General features: G+C 43.2%; 2 protein-coding genes across 8 annotated transcripts in view; one reads left to right on the top strand and one right to left on the bottom strand.

Moving 5' to 3' along the window:
• Nucleotides 1-21: 21 nt before the first annotated feature.
• LOC139545934 (serine/threonine-protein phosphatase 6 catalytic subunit-like) overlaps nt 22-20,402 on the bottom strand; it is a 42,228-nt gene continuing 21,847 nt past the window's right edge. Inside the window, exons 1-8 of one of the 7 annotated variants that reach the window (XM_071354200.1) lie at nt 5,543-5,704; nt 4,808-4,903; nt 4,606-4,671; nt 2,933-3,074; nt 2,708-2,787; nt 2,494-2,555; nt 2,346-2,457; nt 22-825 (exon numbers count right to left, since the gene is read on the bottom strand). In XM_071354200.1, coding sequence (XP_071210301.1) covers nt 577-825; nt 2,346-2,457; nt 2,494-2,555; nt 2,708-2,787; nt 2,933-3,074; nt 4,606-4,671; nt 4,808-4,903; nt 5,543-5,617 — 882 coding nt within the window. In that variant the 5' untranslated portion in view covers nt 5,618-5,704 and the 3' untranslated portion in view covers nt 22-576. Of the gene's footprint in view, nt 826-947; nt 2,268-2,345; nt 2,556-2,707; nt 2,788-2,932; nt 3,075-4,605; nt 4,672-4,807; nt 4,904-5,542; nt 5,707-20,402 lie in introns of those variants that run through there. The other 6 variants (XM_071354198.1, XM_071354201.1, XM_071354202.1 and 3 more) reach the window with 6 other exon arrangements.
• The window catches only part of LOC139545933 (multiple epidermal growth factor-like domains protein 9), a 32,145-nt gene continuing 18,144 nt past the window's right edge, over nt 6,402-20,402 (top strand). Inside the window, exon 1 of the mRNA XM_071354197.1 lies at nt 6,402-7,116. Within this exon, the coding sequence (XP_071210298.1) occupies nt 6,564-7,116 (553 nt within the window). The 5' untranslated portion in view covers nt 6,402-6,563. The remainder of the gene's footprint in view (nt 7,117-20,402) is intronic.

The following is a 20,402-nucleotide window of genomic DNA, read 5'->3' as shown; positions in this document are numbered from 1 at the left end:
AAAAACAATATTGTCCATATGTGCTGTTTCTGATTTGAGTGCTTTATATATATCTACACGATAAACTAAATTCAATAAATAGAAATTACAAAAATCAAATCAAACATTTGAGAAATAACTTCTTCTATAGGCCGAATAGGTTGCAAATAGACCCAAGTCAAACTGAAACTGAAACAAGTCAAACAAAACTGACTTCTTCCTGTAAAGTGGCGAAAAGAAGTGATCCTGTTTCACTTCATGTATTCTTATTGTGAACTACCATAATGAATTGAATCTAACATGCCATGCGTTAGATAAAAACATAAAATATTGACACTGCTATCACCTAAAACATAGTGGTATTACTTGATATGGTACTTCTGTGTCAATGCATGTGTGTTGGTACAGAGAGCTACAGCAGACACAAAAACATGCAGTATGTATATAACGTACCGGTACACACTATAATAAAATAGGAATGACAAAATCAGTGGTGTCACTTCAACAAGAGTTGTTGTCGCTCCTCTGCATGTGATGCAATACAAATGTGGTGGTTGATAACAGTGCGGTGGAAGCTAATGATCGTTACTGCAGTGTTTACAGGAAATATGGTGTCGTTGTTCTGGGTGGAATGACTCTCTCTGAGTCGGGCACTGCCCGGAACAGCTTGGGCTCCCTCGTATTGGCGTCTTTGAAGACCATGATGGAGGCAATGTTGCCGCAGCGATAGCAGTAGTTAGGAGCCGACCAGACTGTGACCAGCTTCTCATCAAACATGAACTTGTAACCCTCATGGACTAACTGGTGTGCCCGACAGATCAACTTCAAGTTGTTGATGTGAGCAAACTGCACATCGAAGGATATATAATGAAAAAAGAAAGACAGTGAGATAAATGTGAACTTGAGAAAAAAAACATTACTATTACCCATTTCATCTACAGTACCAGTCAAAAGTTTGGACACACCTACTTATTCAAGGGTTTTTCTTAATCTTTACTATTTTATACATTGTAGAATAATAGTGAAGACATCAAAACAATTAAATAACACATATGGAATCATGTAGTAACCAGAAAAAGTGTTAAACAAATCAAAATATATTTTATATTTGAGATTCTTCAAAGTAGCCACCCTTTGCCTGGATGACAGCTTTGCACACTCTTGGCATTCTCTCAACCAGCTTCATGAGGTAGTCACCTGGAATGCATTTCAATTAACAGGTGTGCCTTGTTAAAATAATTTGTGGAATTTCTTTCCTTCTTAATGCGTTTGAGCCAATCAATTGTGTTGTGACAAGGTAGGGGTGGTATACAGAAAGAAAGCCCTATTTGGTAAAATAGCTCAAATAAGCAAAGAGTAATGACAGTCCATCGTTACTTTAAGACATGAATGTGTCAATCAGGAAAATTTCAAGAACTTTGAACGTTTCTTCAAGTGCAGTCGCAAAAACCATCAAGCACTATGATGAAACTGGCTATAATGGGGACCGTCACAGGAAAGGAAGACCCAGAGTTACCTCTGCTGCAGAGGATAAGTTCATTAGAGTTAAGTGCACCTCTAACTGCAGCCCAAATAAATGCTTCACAGGGTTCAAGTAACAGACACATTTCAACATCAACTATTCAGAGAAGACTGCGTGAATCAGGCCTTCATGGTCAAATTGCTGCAAAGAAACCCCCTACTAATGGACACCAATAAGAAGAAGAGACTTGCTTGGGCCAAAAAACACGAGCAATGGACATTAGACCGGTGGAAATCTGTCCTTTGGTCTGATGAGTCCAATTTAAGATTTTTGGTTCCAACAGCCGTGGATTTGTGAGACGCAGAGTAGGTGAAGGGATGATCTCTGCATGTGTGGTTCCCACCGTGAAGCATGGAGGAGGAGGTGTGATGGTGTGGGGGTGCTTTTCTGGTGACACGGTCAGTGATTTATTTAGAATTCAAGGCACACTTAACCAGCATGACTCCCACAGCATTCTGCAGCAATACGCCATCCCATCTGGTTTGCGCTTAGTGGGCCTATCATTTGTTTTTTAACAGGACAATGACCCAACACACATCCAGGCTGTGTAAGGGCTATTTGACCAAGAAGGAGAGTGATGGAGTGCTGCATCAGATGACCTGGCCTCCACAATCACCCAACCTCAACCCAGTTAAGATGGTTTGGGATGAGTTGGACCACAGAGTGAAGGAAAATCAGCCAACAAGTGCTCAGCATATGTGGGAACTCCTTCATGACTGTTGGAAAAGCATTCCAGATGAAGCTGGTAGTAAAAATAAAGAAAAACCTTTGAATGAGTAGATGTATCCAAACTTTTTACTGGTACTGTATGTCTATTACCGTGTGAAATTGACAATGTACTCACCTCATTGGTGACCTTTGCACCAAACAGCCACCCAGCTCCCCTGGGGCTGATGGCCCAGGTGTCCACATCCTCGGGGTCTGACCACACAAGGTCACAGAATGCTCCCTTGTGGGGGATCTCCTGGTTACGCTCAATGGTTCTGATCTGGTCCAGGGTCTTTATGTCCGGGGAGAGGCCCCCATGAACACACAGAATCTGCTCATCCATCAGCTGGCACACAAAACAACCAAAGCACAGCATTAGAATGCTGAGTAACTGAGACAGTAGAAAATATCTTCATGTTGGCTTGATATGCTGAAATTGTGCCATGGGGGCTGTTACTGCAGGAAATCAGAAATACAAAGCAATAGAGTTATACTCACCGCTGCAACTGTTAACATATCAAACACTTTGGTACAGTAGCGCCAGGCATTTGCATTTCCATATTTGGTTTGGCATTCATCTGAAAGGCAACATAGACCAGGAACATCCCATTTATAACCAGAGCACCTGGAGTCAAGGGTTTGCATTGTACATTAATTACTAATGTGTTAATACAACATTTGGTTGGGTTGGATATGGTGAATTAATGATGAAGAAAATCTCACCATAAAATCCATACACTTGGGTTATCTGCCTGCTTTCGTGGTTTCCTCTTAAAAGTGTGATGCGGTCAGGCCATTTCGCTTTTAACACCAGCAGGTATGTGAGCGTCTCCAAGCTATAATATCCCCGGTCAACAAAATCACCCTGCAGAGAAACAAATACACATAATCCTGATGGGTACATTATTGATGGACGTTGTAAACAACATGTAAAACAAGGCAACCGTGTGGCTCAGTTCATAGAGCATGGCACTTGCAACACCAGGGTTGTGGGTTCGATTCCCGTGGGGGACCAGTAGGGAAAAAGTACACTCACTACTGTAAGTCACTAAATGACTAAAATGTAACAGCAAACATGTTGTCCCCCACGAATGATGCAGCTTCTGACTAACACATTTCAGTTCATTACTATAGCTTGGGCCGATCAGTAATTTTGTAAAGGCCAGATCTTTATGGCAAGACGCATCATTCACCCACATTTCGTCAAAATTGGCCCAGCTGTCTGAGATATCGCATCTGATTTAAAGCCAATTTATGCTTGATCCCAAAATATGGTCAGAGGCGTCATGTGACACAATTGCGGAGCCTCCAGAGGCATGCAGAAGCAAAAATGAGTTTCGTACTGTATCGCCATGCGCCTCTAAAATGTTGTAACAATGCGGAGTGCTCTGAATAGCTCCGCATTGACATGATTGGTTGACCGTAAGTGAGGTCCTGTATAAACACAAAGTCACTTCCTTTACAACTTCCTTTGGGTCACAGCACATTCGGGTGTGGAAGGGAATTAAATTGTAGACCAGTTAGACAAAAGAGCTTTGCAACAAGATATCATTGAAATGAATGTTCCACTGGGTAAAGGTGAGGCCAAATGTAGGATCAGAGCCATTTTGATAGATGTGTGGCAGAAGAGATGGGACTCTGAGCCCAAGGGCCGGCAAGCCATTTTGATAGATGTGTGGCAGAAGAGATGGGACTCTGAGCCCAATTGCCGGCATTTATATGCCCTCCAAAGAAAGGTTGTGGACCAAGATTCAAAGGTCAGATTAGGAAGGAAGAAGTGGCATTTGCTCGATTGCGCTTAGGACATTGCACATTGAACTCGCCATTACATCGGTTGGCAAGCATGTGAATGGTTTGTGTCTGGAGTGTATGGTGGATTAAACTGTGGAGCATGTGTTGTTATATTGTTGTAAGTGTGTTGAAGAGAGGGAATTATTGAAGTGTTGGGTCAATGAGGTTCAACAGGTTTGGGAGGGTTTGGAAGGGATTTGGGGGATGGTCTATTAGAAGTTAGTAGGGCTCTTTTTTATTTTCTCAGAAGTACTGAGTTAGGTAGGAGGATTTAGAAATGTTGTAAACCGTGATTGACCACACACTAAAGCCCAGTAGGTGGCTGGCATGCACCTTTCACATTTGTTTGTGGACTGCCATTAGATCATAGAAGAAGGCAACATCCTTCACAACAGCTCTGCACTGCTCCGCAAAGCGCAAGAAGTATGAATGCCCCGACTTCTGCAGAGGCTGTATCGCGTAAATTCTGCATGGCCAATGCAGACATCAAATTGTCCATGTAGCGCCTTTAACTTATTAACAGACGGACGGAGACAGATCCAGTCGGGGACAACAAAAACATAAATGGGAGTGGACGAGGGGATAATAGTTGAGTATATACCCACCATGAAAATATAGTTTGTGTCTGGGACCTGTCCTCCGGTTCTGAAGAGTTCACACAGATCATAAAACTAAGTGAATGAAGAAGAAACAACCAAGTTAACTTCAGAATTACTGGAAATTAAAGAACGGAAAGAAATAGAATATAAGAAAACAAATATTTAGCAACGATGCTGTATGGCTGTGAGGGTCAATGAAGTAGCCTACCTGCCCGTGTATATCCCCACACACTGTCACTGGGGTGGACACAGGTTGGACATTGGATTCCTCTAGCAATAGGTCACATACATAGTCACATAACCTCTGAGGGAAAAAAACACACACCCTTAGAATAAGGAGGAGTCTGATGTGATGTAATGCCCAAGCAATGATTTAATGAATGAATGTCATAATAGCAACATCCATAAACTAGTGATAACTAAGCTCCTGAGTGGATCAGTGCTCTAGGACATTGCGTCTCAGTGCTAGAGGAGTCACTACAGACCCTGGTTCGATTCCAGACTGTATCACAACGGCTGTGATTGGGAGTCCCATAGGGCAGCGCACAATTGGCCCAACGCCGTTAGGGTTTGGCAGGGATAGGCCGTCAATTGGGGTAGGCCGTCATTGTAAATAAGAATTTGTTCTTAATGTTCTTAACTGACTTGCCTAGTTACGTAAAGGTTACATAAAATCAAATAAATAAAAGCTACTGTAAATGGCACATTTTATATCATACCAATAATTTTGTCAAGCATGATGACGGCATTCATTGAATTCAAATTCTTGGTTATAATGGCATCACAGTCTGTATGTGTGATTTTAGGTCAGCTTAGATAGTCTATGATTTAGAAGTGATAGCCATTTTGCCATTGTTTACGTCTGATAAGTAGGCTACTTACTATACGTGCTGCTCATCGGGCTTATTTCAGTGATCACCATTGCGAAGGCAGTGATTCTCACCTTGAGGTCGTTTTCAGGTAAATATTTACACTGCTTGGCAATCTCCTCGTATTTATCCAGGTCCAGTGGCGCCATTGTATCAGCTGTTCGCTAAAATGTTTCTAGCCTACTTAGCCTACATGTTTGATTCCGTCTAGCGGATTTACTGAATAGTTTGCGTTGTGCTGCCATCTGCTGTGTGGGTTATGCACTACTTTTGACTTAGATTGTATAGGCCCCAGATCCCCGGACAATGTATATTGTGGGCTCATTAATGATGTCTAATCATATAATCAAATGCTTAATTATTGAGTGTAACGGCTATGTTTCTTTGATCTTGATCTTGTTGGGCAGCTCATGTCACTGCTGATGAATGACTGCAGACGACAGGTGTTTAGGCCTATAGCCACATAGTGGAGCTCGCACACAGTTGAAACAATGGGTGATTAGGCTACAGCACATATCCTACAGCGTAGGCATAATAAACATCCCCATCTTTTTTTCTCGAGTCTAGGCCTGAAGTCCTGGATAGCTTACTTTTTCATAATGTTGCTGCTTATAGGGAGTACATCGATTAAAGAGGTGCATATGTTATTTCATGAATAGCCTAATGTCCCATAATCGAATGGATGTAATGTTTAGTCTAGGCTATAATCATAAAATAACGTAATTTTAGATGATTTATATTTGTTTTAAAGTGTGTCAAATGAAAAATCAAACATATTTCTCATTGCACTCATCGCGCACTGGCTCACGATTACGCATTGAACCAATCAAATGCCTTTGCGATGGGAAAACAAACGCACCTAACCATACCACGAGACTTCCCCTCAATGCCCTCATTGGCTGAAGGGTATGACAATCCACAGCGTTTCCTTTCATTGCGCTGGGCTAGGTTGAACTGAAAGTGAAGTCAAGAAGCTGCGGGTAGTTCGGTTCGCAATCACTGGGTAGCAATTGCGAACAGCATAGGCTAGTCCATTCAGGGAAAGGTCTGAGACAGACCATTACTAAGGCTTTACATGGAGAGCTGAAATTGAATATGAGGTTAACGGCCTTAATGATGTACATATCCCCGGCTTTGCTATTTATTTTGTATATTGGATTTTCTGATGCTGCACCTCGCATCAACTCCTATAATGCGTCGCCTATCTCCAGGAAGCCTCGCTCAGCATCCGAGAGCTTGGAGCAGCTCCACACCACCTTGCCCAATCGTTTACCTGAGGACAGGTTTGTGCTCGGCCTAGTAACTGGGCTCACGCCGTCCCCCACAATTGTCTCCGCCAGAGCGACCAGCAAAACGATACAGGTCTCCACGATTCCTGTCTCGTCAACCGCAACCACAATTCAGCCACCGACAACGGATCCAATAACCCCAAAGCCAAGCATAGAAATTATTTCAACCCCTAGACAACAAATAATGGCGTTGAGCTCCAGAACATCAAATTCAAGCAAAAGATCCACTGATGCGCGATCAGTTTTTCCTCCAGAAAAAACGCTGCAGACCATGGTCTCCATGGTTTCTCAGCGGACGACAAATGATGCGTGGTCTTCAGATAACATCGATGCAAAGATTACCTCCGACAATAGTCAAGGTGAGCCTATGTTGGCGCTTAGATATGATAAGAATAAAATATATAATATTCCAAGGCGCATCAATTGTTATGTTACATTGTGTTGTGTATAGAATACCCTCTGCCACACCTCCACAATGGATACACGTCATTAGACTGATAGCCTATATGGAATTTTACTCTCTGACCTTTAATCACCTCACACATTCACTTATGTTTGCAGAAATGTCCATTTTCATGCAAAAAAGAAAGAATCTATTAACATGTAACCAAAGGCACAACCAAAACGTCCGCAGTATGTCTTTTGACGCAGAGCGCAGGCAGGCGAAGAAACTGATATTGTAGAAACAATAGATCGTGGACCTCAAACCATGGACGGCTTTCTCCTTGCAAAATGATCAGACATAACTAAATGATCCAAATGAATTAGGACATACCGGTTCCAGAGTAATAGTACTATAGGCTACGTTTGGCGCTCCCAGAGATGGTGGGGCCTTTATTAGGTAGGCTATGTATGTGACATGCATAAGTGTGTCAGATATTAGGTGGTTGCATGGGAGGGGGAAGGGGAGAGGGTGTTTATCCCTTGTTTTTATTTATACATCCACGCAGACTTCTCCATGTCTGCATATAATTGCCACCATGATATGGTTTATTTTTCCTACAAGCAGACAACACGTGTCCGTTTGGACAGTGGTTTGATCCCCGTGGCCTTTGTGTCTATTTAACATCCTTAGACCGATGGGGGACAGGGGAATGTTACCCCACATCCAATCAAAATGAGCAGACCAAGACATGAATGAGCCAGCACTGTTATAACCTCAGCGGTTTATGTTGTCTCCCACCTCCCTCGTCTCTGGCCCCGCTGTTCTGCGGTTCAAGTACTGCGTGATGATAAACGTTCCGACATTCCCCTCCAATGTAGAGATTGGGGTGAACAACACTTGAAAGCCTACACACCCCTTTCACATTCTTCACATTTTACTGCCCTAAAATTGAATCTAAAAAGGGATTAAATGTGATCCCCCCCACCCCATAGATGTACACTTCCTAATCCACATTTTCAAAAAGAAAGAACAATTATATAAAAATGTCCTACTTACTAAGAAATACCAAATTAGAATATATTGATTGCAGCTGTGAATCATTTTGAATAAGATTATACCAACCTAGCACAACTCTTAGGGAAACATTTTTTTTTAAGCAGATTTAAAATCAGGATGGAGACGTGACCATTCAGGAACACTCAACACCTCTTGGAAATCCATTCTGGAATTGCCCCACTCTACCCTTGGGTTAGGTTTTCAGATTTTCAGAAGACTGGGTGGATTTTCTTATGCTCTTTTCATGTTTATTTTGATCCTAACAAACTCCCCAGTCCTTTCCGGTGACAAGCCTACCCATAACATGATGCTGGCACCACAATACTTGAAAATACAAAGACATCAACAACATGGATTACAGGCAACATCCGCATCGAGCTAAAGGCTAGAGCTGACGCTTTCAAGGAGCGGGACACTAATCCGGATGCTTATAAGAATGCCCTCAGATGAACCATTAAACAGGCACGGCATCAATACAGGATTTAGATTGAATCCTACTACACTGGCTCTGACACTCGTCAGATGTGGTAGTGTTTGAAAAATACTACGGACTACAAAGGGAAACCCAGCTGCGAAATGCCCAGTGACGTGAGCCTACCAGATGAGCTAAATGCCTTTTATGCTCGCTTCGAGGCAAGAAACACTGAAGCATGCATGAGAGCACCAGCTCTTCTGGACGACTGTGTGATCACGCTCTCTGTAGCCCATATGAGCAAGACCTTTAAACAGGTCAACATTCACAAAGCCGCGGGGCCAGACGGATTACCAGGACGTGTACTCAAAGCATGCCCTGACCAACTGGCAAGTGTCTTTACTGACATTTTCAACATCTCCCTGACTGGGTCTGTAATACCTACATGTTTCAAACAAACCACCATAGTCCCTGTGCCCACTAAGCTAAGGAGCCTGGGACTAAACACCTCCCTCTGCAACTGGATCCTGGACTTCCTGACGGGCCGCCCCCAGGTGGTAACGATTGGCAACAAAACATCTGCCACGCTGATCCTCAACACTGGGGCCCCTCAGGGGTGCGTGCTTAGTCCCATCCTGCACTCCCTGTTCACCCATCACTGCGTGGCCAAGCACAACTCAAACACCATCATTAAGTTTGCTGACGAAACAACAGTGGTAGGCCTGATCACCGACAACGATGAGACGGCCTATAGGGAGATGGTCAGAGACCTGGCTGTGTGGTGCCAGGACAACAACCTCTTCCTCAATGTGAGCAACACAAAATAGCTGACCGTGGACTATAGGAAAAGGAGGACCGAACAGACCCCCATTAACATTGACGGGGCTGAAGTGGAGCGGGTCGTGAGTTTCAAGTTCCTTGGTGTCCACATCTACAGCTACACCATCGAGAGCATCCTGACCGGTTGCATCACCTCCTGGTATGACAACTGCTCGGCATCTGACTGTAAGGCGCTTACGGCCCAGTACATCACTGGGGCCAAGCTTCCTAACATCCAGGACCTACAGTTGAAGTCGGAAGTTTACATACACCTTAGCCAAATACATTTAAACTCAGTTTTTTTACAATTCCTGACATTTAATCCAAGTAGAAATTCCCTTACTTAGCTCAGTTAGGATCACCACTTTATTTTAATAATGTGAAATGTCAGAATTATTGTAGAGAGAATGATTTATTTCAGCTTTTATTTCTTTCATCACATTCCCAGTGGGTCAGATGTTTACATACACTCAATTAGTATTTGGTAGCATTGCCTTTAAATTGTTTAACTTGGGTCAAACATTTCGGGGAGCCTTCCACAAGCTTCCAACAATAAGTTGGGGGAATTTTGGCCCATTCCTCCTGACAGAGCTGGTGTAACTGAGTCAGGTTTGTAGGCCTCCTTCGTTTTTGATTTGTTTTATAATTATTTTTCACTTTAGTTTATTTAGTCAATATTTGCTTAACTATTTCTTGAACTGCATTGTTGGTTAAGGGCTTGTAAGTAAGCATTTCACGTTAAGGTCTACTACATCTGTTGTATTTGATTTGAACATTGTATTCATATCACATTAGTGGCCTGTATGAAAGTGAAAGGAAGGAAGCTTGTGTTAAAAAAAGCCCCTCCAAATCATCCATTCTGTTTGCAACAAGGCCGTTAAGTAAAGCTTATTACATGCTCTACGCAGACGGGAGATTCGCAGTGTTGCAATGCCTTTTTTTGTCACAAAATGGGCGGCTTCTTGTAATACGCATCACCTATTGTGAAATGGTAGAACCTGCTGTAGCCAACTAGCTAGCCATGTGTTTTTTTCCTCCATGACCAAAACATGATGACCTCAACGCTAGGGTGCGATGAGCCAAGTAAAGCCCCCCAGGCGAAACCCTCCCCGGGGAATGAACCCGGGTCTGTAATAACGCCTCTAGCACTGCAATACAGTGCCTTAGACCACTGCACCACTCGGGAGGCCAGTGCATATTTTTCTATTATAAATCTGACTATTTCACATGCAGATGTGGGAAAAGGCTAGCTAGCTTGCTATGTTTTTAGCCAGGCTAAAGCCAGATAGCCAGGCTGCCAGCTAACTACAACCAAATATGTTTATAACTAACCCAAGATAGACCACAGCCTGTTGTTTCTAAATGAATCATAATGCGCAGAAGAAGGAAGGAGGTAGGCAGAGCCAAGCATGAGCTAGCGAGATGGTATTGACGTGTTCTAGCATGTACAGTGCCTTCAGAGAATATTCATACCCATTGACTTATTCCACATTATGTTGTGTTACAGCCTTAATTCAAAATGTAAGCCTCCCGGGTGGCGCAGTGGTCTAGAGCACTGCATCGCAGTGCTAGCTGCGCCACCAGAGTCTCTGGGTTCGCACCCAGGCTCTGTCGCAGCCGGCCGCGACCGGGAGGTCCGTGGGGCGACGCACAATTGGCATAGCGTCGTCTGGTTTAGGGAGGGTTTGGCCGGTAGGGATATCCTTGTCTCATCGCGCTCCAGCGACTCCTGTGGCGGGCCGGGCGCAGTGCGCGCTAACCGAGGGGGGCGGGTGCACGGTGTTTCCTCCGACACATTGGTGCGGCTGGCTTCCGGGTTGGAGGTGCGCTGTGTTAAGAAGCAGTGCGGCTTGGTTGGGTTGTGTTTCGGAGGACGCATGGCTTTCGACCTTCGTCTCTCCCGAGCCCGTACGGGAGTTGTAGCGATGAGACAAGATAGTATTTACTAGCGATTGGATACCATGAAAATTGGGGAGAAAATGGGATAAAATTTAAAGAATACAAAATGTATTAAATATCCATTTCTGAACACGTCGCTCGTCTACATTTAAACGTGTCCACTATGTCCACATTGTGTCCATTCCCGCGCAATATTCAAATGCCAGTATGCGTTCTACAATGGTGGAATAGGCCAAATTTGATAATAACAAAACAGCTTATGGCAGTAGCTAATATAGCAAGCAACGTCGCCCACTGTATGAGCTTTCGGTAGCCTGATTGCACCCAGACTGAGGAGAAATCAGCACACAATGCACCCTGTCCACAGACAGATCTGAACACAATCAGACCACAAAGCGACTTTTGTCTTTTCAATGCGAGATTCGTATTCTGATAGCATAAGTCGCATGTAAGTGTCAAGTGTAGACACGACCATTGGAACGTTCTAGCATGTACAGTGCCTTCAGAAAGTATTCATACCCCTTGAGTTATTCCACATTTGTTGTGTTACAGCCTGAATTCAAAATGTATAAAATATTTTTTCTCATCCATCTACACACTATACCCCTTAATGACAAAGTGAAAACATGTTTTTAGACATTTTTGCTAATTTATTGAAAATGATATACAGAAATATCTCATTTGCATAAGTAACAAAGTTGCTTGTGGTCTGATTGTGTTCAGAACTGTCTGACCACTTCAGGAGGTGGTCAGGGTGAACCACAGGAGGCTGATGAGGGGAGGCTCATAATAATGTCCGGAACGGCGCAAATGGAATGGCATCAAACACCTGGAAACCATGTGTTTGATGTATTTGATACCATTACACTTATTCCGCTCCAGTCATTAACACAAGCACACTCTCTCCAATTAAGGTGCCACCAACCTCCTGTGACTTGCACATTCTTTAAAAAATTCATCAAGCTCTGTCAAGTTGGTTGCTGTTCATTGCTAGACAGTCATTTTCAAGTCTTGCCATAGATTTTTAGACCGATTTAAGTCAAAACTGTAACTAGGCCACTCAGGAACATTTAATGTGGTCTTGGTAAGTAACTCCAGCAGTAGAGACTGGTGGGAGGAGCTATAGGAGGACGGGCTCATAGTAATGGCTGGAATGGAATATATAGAACGGTATCAAACACATGGAAAACACGTTTGACTCCGTTCCATTTATTCCATTTCAGTCATTACAATGAGCCCGTCCTCTTATAGCTCCTCCCACCAGCCTCCACTGAACTGTAGTGTCTATTTGGCCTTGTGTTTTGGGTTATTGTCTTGCTGAAAGGTGAATTAATCTCCCAGTATCTGGTGGAAAGCGGACTGAACCAGGTTTTCCTCTAGGATTTTGCTGTACTTAGCACCATTCGGTTTCTTTTTTATCCTGAAAAACTCCTTAAAGATTACAAGCATACCCATAACATAATGCAGCCACCACTATGCTTGAAAATGAAGAGTGGTACTCAGTAATGTGTTGTATTGGATTTGCCCCAAACATAATACTTTGTATTCAGGACAAAAAGTTAATTGCTTTGCCACATTTTTTGCAGTATTACTTTAGTGCCTTGTTGCAAACAGTTTTTGCATGTTTTAGAATATTTTTATTCTGTACAGGCTTCCTTTTCACTCTGCCAACTAGGTTAGTATTGCGGAGAACTACAATGTTGTTGATCCATTCTCAGTTTTCTCCTTTCACAGCCATTCAATTTTAAAGTCACTATTGGCCTCATGGTGAAATCCCTGAGCGGTTTCCTTCCTCTCCGGCAACTGAGTTAGGGAGGACACCTGTATCTTTGTAGTGACTGGGTGTATTCATACATATCCCCACCGCAACCACAGGCAGGTTCAACACACCTATGTTTGTTGTTGTTGAACGCTGTCGAACGCCGAAACTGAAACCTGAACTAAAGACCTCGGTTTAAAAGCTGACAGTGTTTTTATATACTGTTATTTTATTTTGAATCCTGCGGCTGTGTTGGGATAAATTGCTGTGAGTGCTGGTATCTGTCTCGGGGTCCTGCCAGATTCTGTATAGGGGGAGAGACGCAAAAGCCCAGCTAGCCTAGCTGGCTCGGCGGTCTCAAATGGAGGCCGCTATTGAACATTTCCAGCATTGCAGGAGCTGCGTTTACTTTGCTTTGTTCCGGGAGAATGTGGACCGCGCTGACTTTCAATGTAGCAACTGCTTGCTTGCGGAGGACTACAGGAGTGAAGTAGCTACTCTTAGCAAGCAAGTAGCAAACCTACATAAGCTACTGGGGAACCCACGCCCACCTACTTTTTATTTTTCTTCCACCCCAATAGCCGGACCCCACTCTGGTCTGGTGGAAGTTTCGCCGCCGTGTTGGCTCTCCACAGCCGACTGGCCGGTGCTAGGCAGGGTTACATCCCCGAAGGGGTCTCCTCCTTCCCTGGAGAACGGAGCTGATCTTGACCCAACCAACCAGCCATGGAGGTACGTCACTCGCCGTGGAAGTCGAAGAAGGCGACCTCTGGCAACGGGGGTCTCCATGGAGATGTTGAGCCTGGAACTGACACAGACCAGAAACAGCTTTTCCGCCCTGGATCCAGAGGTTCCGGCGCCTTTGTCCTTGGTGGCTTCCCAATCAAGATCGGATCCAGAGGTACCTGCGTCTTCGTCCTCGGCTCTGTCTCCCTCTCCGGTGGCTTCTATCTCGGGTTCAGATCCTCAGAGCTCCCAGCCTCACCAGACCGTGAGGCTACCTGAGAGACCGGCCCATTCAACTGTCATCATAGGCAGCTCTATGGTGAAAAACATCTCGGTCCCCAAGGCAAAAACCCTGTTCTACACAGGAGCACGAGAACAGGACATAACAAGGCTGCTTCCGACTGTTCTACCACAGATGCCGGGAGCTGACACTGTCGTAGTCCATATGGGGTCAAACAACATCAGGAGGGCTAGCTCGGAACATTTGAAATTGATTTTTTTTTTAAATGATTTTAGCATTTAAATACTCAAAAAAAACGGCCAATAATTTCAGGTCCATTACCATCGTTGGTGTGAAAGATTCAATAGACTGCTGGATTACACATCTGGCTAAAAGACTACTGTAGCTCTGCTGGAGTCACTTTTATTGATAACTTTTACACCTTCTGGAAACAGAAGATACTCTACAGGAATGACGGAGTCCATCCAAATCATCTTGGCTCCTGGACTCTGTCCACGCATTTCAAGGCTGCGTTGAAACAATGACTGGTAAATGATCCAAAACCAGCTCAGTTAATCCCTACCATTGTGACAATGAGTCGTCATAATGCGGCATCAAATGTACATAATCTTAGGGGCATTGGCAAACACAAATGTAGGTAATTTAATTTATGTACCCTTAATTGCACCGAATACATCTGTTTATCCTACAGCTATTGTAAGCAGTAATCATGACCCTATAAACCAGAGTTACACTGTTAGCACTGAGGCGGTGTGCAATATTAGGAAGACCACTTTATGCAGCTCACCCTGCACTATCAGCTCCAATGTAAATAACATGACTAAGTCTACCTCTGATAAGCTTCCCAATAAAGCAACTCAGAAAAGTGCTAAAAATAGCCCATATTAACATATGTAGCCTAAGAAACAAGGTCCATGAAGTCAATAACTTGCTTGTAACAGATGACATTCATATTCCGACTATCTCTGAAACTCACTTAGATTATACCTTTGATGATACAGTGGTAGCAATACATGGTTATAACATCTACCGAAAAGACAGAAATGCCAACGGAGGCGGTGTTGCGGTCTACAGTCGTGGCCAAAAGTTTTGAGAAAGACACAAATATACATTTTCAAAGTCTGCTGCCTCAGTTTGTATGATGGCAATTTGCATATACTCCAGAATGTTATGAAGAGTGATCAGATGAATTGCAATTAATTGCAAAGTCCCTCTTTGCCATGCAAATGAACTGAATCCCCCCCAAAATATTTCCACTGCATTTCAGCCCTGCCACAAAAGGACCAGCTGACATCATGGCAGTGATTCTCTCGTTAACACTGGTGTGAGTATTGACGAGGACAAGGCTGGAGATCATTCTGTCATGCTGATTGAGTTTGAATAACAGACTGGAAGCTTCAAAAGGAGGGTGGTGCTTGGAATCATTGTTCTTCCTCTGTCAACCATGGTTACCTGCAAGGAAACACGTGCCGTCATCATTGCTTTGCACAAAAAGGGCTTCACAGGCAAGGATATTGCTGCCAGTAAGATTGCACCTAAATCAACCATTTATCGGATCACCAAGAACTTCAAAGAGAGCGGTTAAATTATTGTGAAGAAGGCTTCAGGGCACCCAAGAAAGTCCAGCAAGCGCCAGGACCGTCTCCTAAAGTTGATTCAGCTGCGGGATCGGGGCACCACCAGTACAGAGCTTGCTCAGGAATGGCAGCAGGCAGGTGTGAGTGCATCTGCACGCACAGTGAGGCAAAGACTTTTGGAGGATGGCCTGGTGTCAAGAAGGGAAGCAAAGAAGCCACTTCTCCAGGAAAAACATCAGGGACAGACTGATATTCTGCAAAAGGTACAGGGATTGGACTGCTGAGGACTGGGGTAACGTCATTTTCTCTGATTAATCCCTTTTCCAATTGTTTGGGCCAGCCGGAAAAAAGCTTGTCCGGAGAAGACAAGGTGAGCGCTACCATCAGTCCTGTGTCATGCCAACAGTAAAGCATCCTGAGACCATTCATGTGCAGGGTTGCTTCTCAGCCAAGGGAGTGGGCTCACTCACAATTTTGCCTAAGAACACAGCCATGAATAAAGAATGGTACCAACACATTCTCCGAGAGCAACTTCTCCCAACCATCCAGGAACAGTTTGGTGACGAACAATGCCTTTTCCAGCATGATGGAGCACCTTGCCATAAGGCAAAAGTGATAACTAAGTGGCTCGGGGAACAAAACATAGATATATCTTTGGAGGGAGCTGAAAGTCCATATTGCCCAGCGACAGCCCCGAAACCTGAAGGATCTGGAGAAGGTCTGTATGGAGGAGTGGGCCAAAATCCCTGCTGCAGTGTGTGCAAACCTAGTCAAGAACTACAGGAAACGTATGATCTCTGTAATTGCAAACAAAGGTTTCTGTACCAAATATTAAGTTCTGCTTTTCTGATGTATCAAATACTTATGTCATGCAATAAAATTCAAATAATTTCCTTAAAAATCATACAATGTGATTTCCTGGATTTTTGTTTTAGATTCCGTCTCTCACAGTTGAAGTGTACCTATGATAAAAATTACAGACCTCTACATGCTTTGTAAGTAGGAAAACCTGCAAAATCGGCAGTGTATCAAATACTTGTTCTCCCCACTGTATGTGTGAAATGCTTGATAATGTATGTGATATCAACAGAGAAGTATATTTTCTGGGTGATTTAAATAGAATTTCAACAGAATTTCAGCATGCTTATAGGGAAGGACACTCAGCAAGCACAGCACTTACACAAATGACTGATGATTGGCTGAGAGAAATTGATGATAAAATGATTGTGGGTGCTGTCTTATTAGACTTCAGTGAAGCTTTTGACATTATTGATCATAGTCTGCTGCTGGAAAAACGTGTGTTATGGCTTTACATCCCCTGCTATAATGTGGATAAAGAGTTACTTGTTTAACAGAACACAGAGGGTGTTCTTTAATGAAAGCCTCTCAAATATAATCCAGTTAGAATCAGGAATTCCCCAGGGTAATGTTTTAGGCCCCTTGCTTTTTAAATTTTTTACTAACAACATGCCATTGACTTTGAGTAAAACCAGAGTGTCTATGTATGCGGATGACTCAACACTATACACATCAGCTACTACAGCGACTGAAATGACTGCAACACTCAACAAAGAGCTGCAGTTAGTTTCAGAGTGGGTGGCAAGGAATAAGTTAGCCCTAAATATTTCTAAAACTTAAAGCATTGTATTTGGAACAAACCACTCACTAAACCTCAACTAAATCTTGTAATAAATCATGTGGAAATTGAGCAAGTTGAGATGACTAAACTGCTTGGAGTAACCCTAGATTGTAAACTGTCATGGTCAAAACATATTGATGCAGTAGTAGCTAAGATGGGGAGAAGTCTGTCTATAATAAAGCGATTATCTGCCTCCTTAACAACACTATCAACAAGGCAGGTCCTACAGGCCCTAGTTTTGTCGCACCTTGACTACTGTTCAGTCATGTGGTCAGGTGCCACAAAAGGACTTAGGAAAATTGCAATTGGCTCAGAACAGGACAGCATGGCTGGCCCTTGGATGTACACAGAGCGCTAATATTAATAATATGTATGTCAATCTCTCCTGGCTGAAAGTGGAGGAGAGATTGACTTCATCACTACTTTTATTTATGAGAGGTATTGACATATTGAATGCACCGAGCTGTCTGTCTAAACTACTGGCACACTGCTCGGACACCCATGCATACCCCACAAGACATGCCACAAGAGGTCTCTTCACAGTCCCCGAGTCCAGAACAGACCATGGGAGGCACAAAGTACTACATAGAGCCATGACTACATGGAACTCTATTCCACATCAAGTAACTGACACAAGCAGTAAAATTAGATTATGGAACAGCGGGGACTGTGAAGCAACACAAACATTGGCACAGACACATGCATACACACACGATATCATATGCACTATACATACACATGGATTTAGTACTGTAGATACAGTGGGGCAAAAAAGTATTTAGTCAGCCACCAATTGTGCAAGTTCTCCCACTTAAAAAGATGAGAGAGGCCTGTAATTGTCATCATAGGTACACTTCAACTATGACAGACAAAATGAGAAAAAAAAATCCAGAAAATCACATTGTAGGATGTAATGAATTTATTTGCAAATTATGGTGGAAAATAAGTATTTGGTCACCTACAAACAAGCAAGATTTCTGTCTCTCACAGACCTGTAACTTCTTCTTTAAGAGGCTCCTCTGTCCTCCACTCGTTACCTGTATTAATGACACCTGTTTGAACTTGTTATCAGTATAAAAGACACCTGTCCACAACCTCAAACAGTCACACTCCAAACTCCACTATGGCCAAGACCAAAGAGCTGTCAAAGGACACCAGAAACAAAATTGTAGACCTGCACCAGGCTGGGAAGACTGAATCTGCAATAGGTAAGCAGCTTGGTTTGAAGAAATCAACTGTGGGAGCAATTATTAGGAAATGGAAGACATACAAGACCACTGATAATCTCCCTCGATCTGGGGCTCCACGCAAGATCTCACCCCGTGGGGTCAAAATGATCACAAGAACGGTGAGCAAAAATCCACACGGGGGGACCTAGTGAATGACCTGCAGAAAGCTGGGACCAAAGTAACAAAGCCTACCATCAGTAACACACTACGCCGCCAGGGACTCAAATCCTGCAGTGCCAGACGTGTCCCCCTACTTAAGCCAGTACATGTCCAGGCCCGTCTGAAGTTTGCTAGAGAGTATTTGGATGATCCAGAAGAAGATTGGGAGAATGTCAGATGAAACCAAAATATAACTTTTTGGTAAAAACTCAACTCGTCGTGTTTGGAGGACAAAGAATGCTGAGTTGCATCCAAAGAACACCATACCTACTGTGAAGCATGGGGGTGGAAACATCATGCTTTGGGGCTGTTTTTCTGCAAAGGGACCAGGACGACTGATCCGTGTAAAGGAAAGAATGAATGGGGCCATGTATCATGAGATTTTGAGTGAAAACCTCCTTCCATCAGCAAGCGCATTGAAGATGAAACGTGGCTGGGTCTTTCAGCATGACAATGATCCCAAACACACCGCCCGGGCAACGAAGGAGTGGCTTCGTAAGAAGCATTTCAAGGTCCTGGAGTGGCCTAGCCAGTCTCCAGATCTCAACCCCATAGAAAATCTTTGGAGGGAGTTGAAAGTCCGTGTTGCCCAGCAACAGCCCCAAAATATCACTGCTCTAGAGGAGATCTGCATGGAGGAATGGGCCAAAATACCAGCAACAGTGTGTGAACCTTGTGAAGACTTACAGAAAACGTTTGACCTCTGTCATTGCCAACAAAGGGTATATAACAAAGTTTTGAGAAACGTTTGTTATTGACCAAATACTTATTTTCCACCATCATTTGCAAATAAATGTATTAAAAATCCTACAATGTGATTTTCTGGATTTTTTTTCTTCTCATTTTGTCTGTCATAGTTGAAGTGTACCTATGATGAAAATTACAGGCCTCTCTCATCTTTTTAAGTGGGAGAACTTGCACAATTGGTGGCTGACTAAATACTTTTTTGCCCCACTGTATGTGGTAGTGGTGGAGTAGGGGCCTGAGGGCACACAGTGTGTTGTGAAATCTGTGAATGTATTGTAATGTTTTTAAAATTGTATAAACTGCCTTAATTTTGCTGGACCCCAGGAAGAGTAGCTGCTGATTTGGCAGCAGCTAATGGGGATCCATAATAAATACAACAATACTCCATCCAAAGTGTAATTAATAATGTAATCATGCTCCAAGTGATATTCAATGTTTTGTTTAAACACATCTACCAATAGGTGTCCTTCTTTGCGAGACATTGGAAAACCTCCCTGATCTTTGTGTTTGAATCTGTGTTTGAAATTCACTGCTCAACTGAGGGACCTTACAAATAATTGTATCTGTTTTGTACAGAGATGAGGTAGTCATTCAAAAATCATTTTAAAACACTATTGCACACAGAGTGAGTCCATGCAACTTATTATGTAACTTGTTAAGCACATTTTTAGTCCTGAACTTATTTAGGCTTGCCATAAAAGGGCATTAATACTTTTTGACTCAAGACAAGTCAGCTTTTAATTTTTTATTAATTTGAATTGAGATCAAATGTTTCAACCGCGGAAAAAATTGATGCCAAAATCCATCCTTCTCTCACTGCCGACCACTGGGCTTCCTCTCGTCTCCATATTTGTTGGTAAGTGGAAATTTGTATTTTTTACCTTTATTTAACTAGGCAAGTCAGTTAAGAACAAATTCTTATTTTCAATGACGTCCTAGGAACAGTGGGTTAACTGCCTTGTTCAGGGGCAGAATGACAGATTTTTACCTTGTCAGC

The sequence above is a fragment of the Salvelinus alpinus genome, chromosome 19 (assembly GCF_045679555.1).
Source record: "Salvelinus alpinus chromosome 19, SLU_Salpinus.1, whole genome shotgun sequence".
NCBI classification, from domain to species: domain Eukaryota; kingdom Metazoa; phylum Chordata; class Actinopteri; order Salmoniformes; family Salmonidae; genus Salvelinus; species Salvelinus alpinus.
Note: the sequence above shows the minus strand (reverse complement) of the source record. Positions and strands in the feature narration are given on the sequence as shown.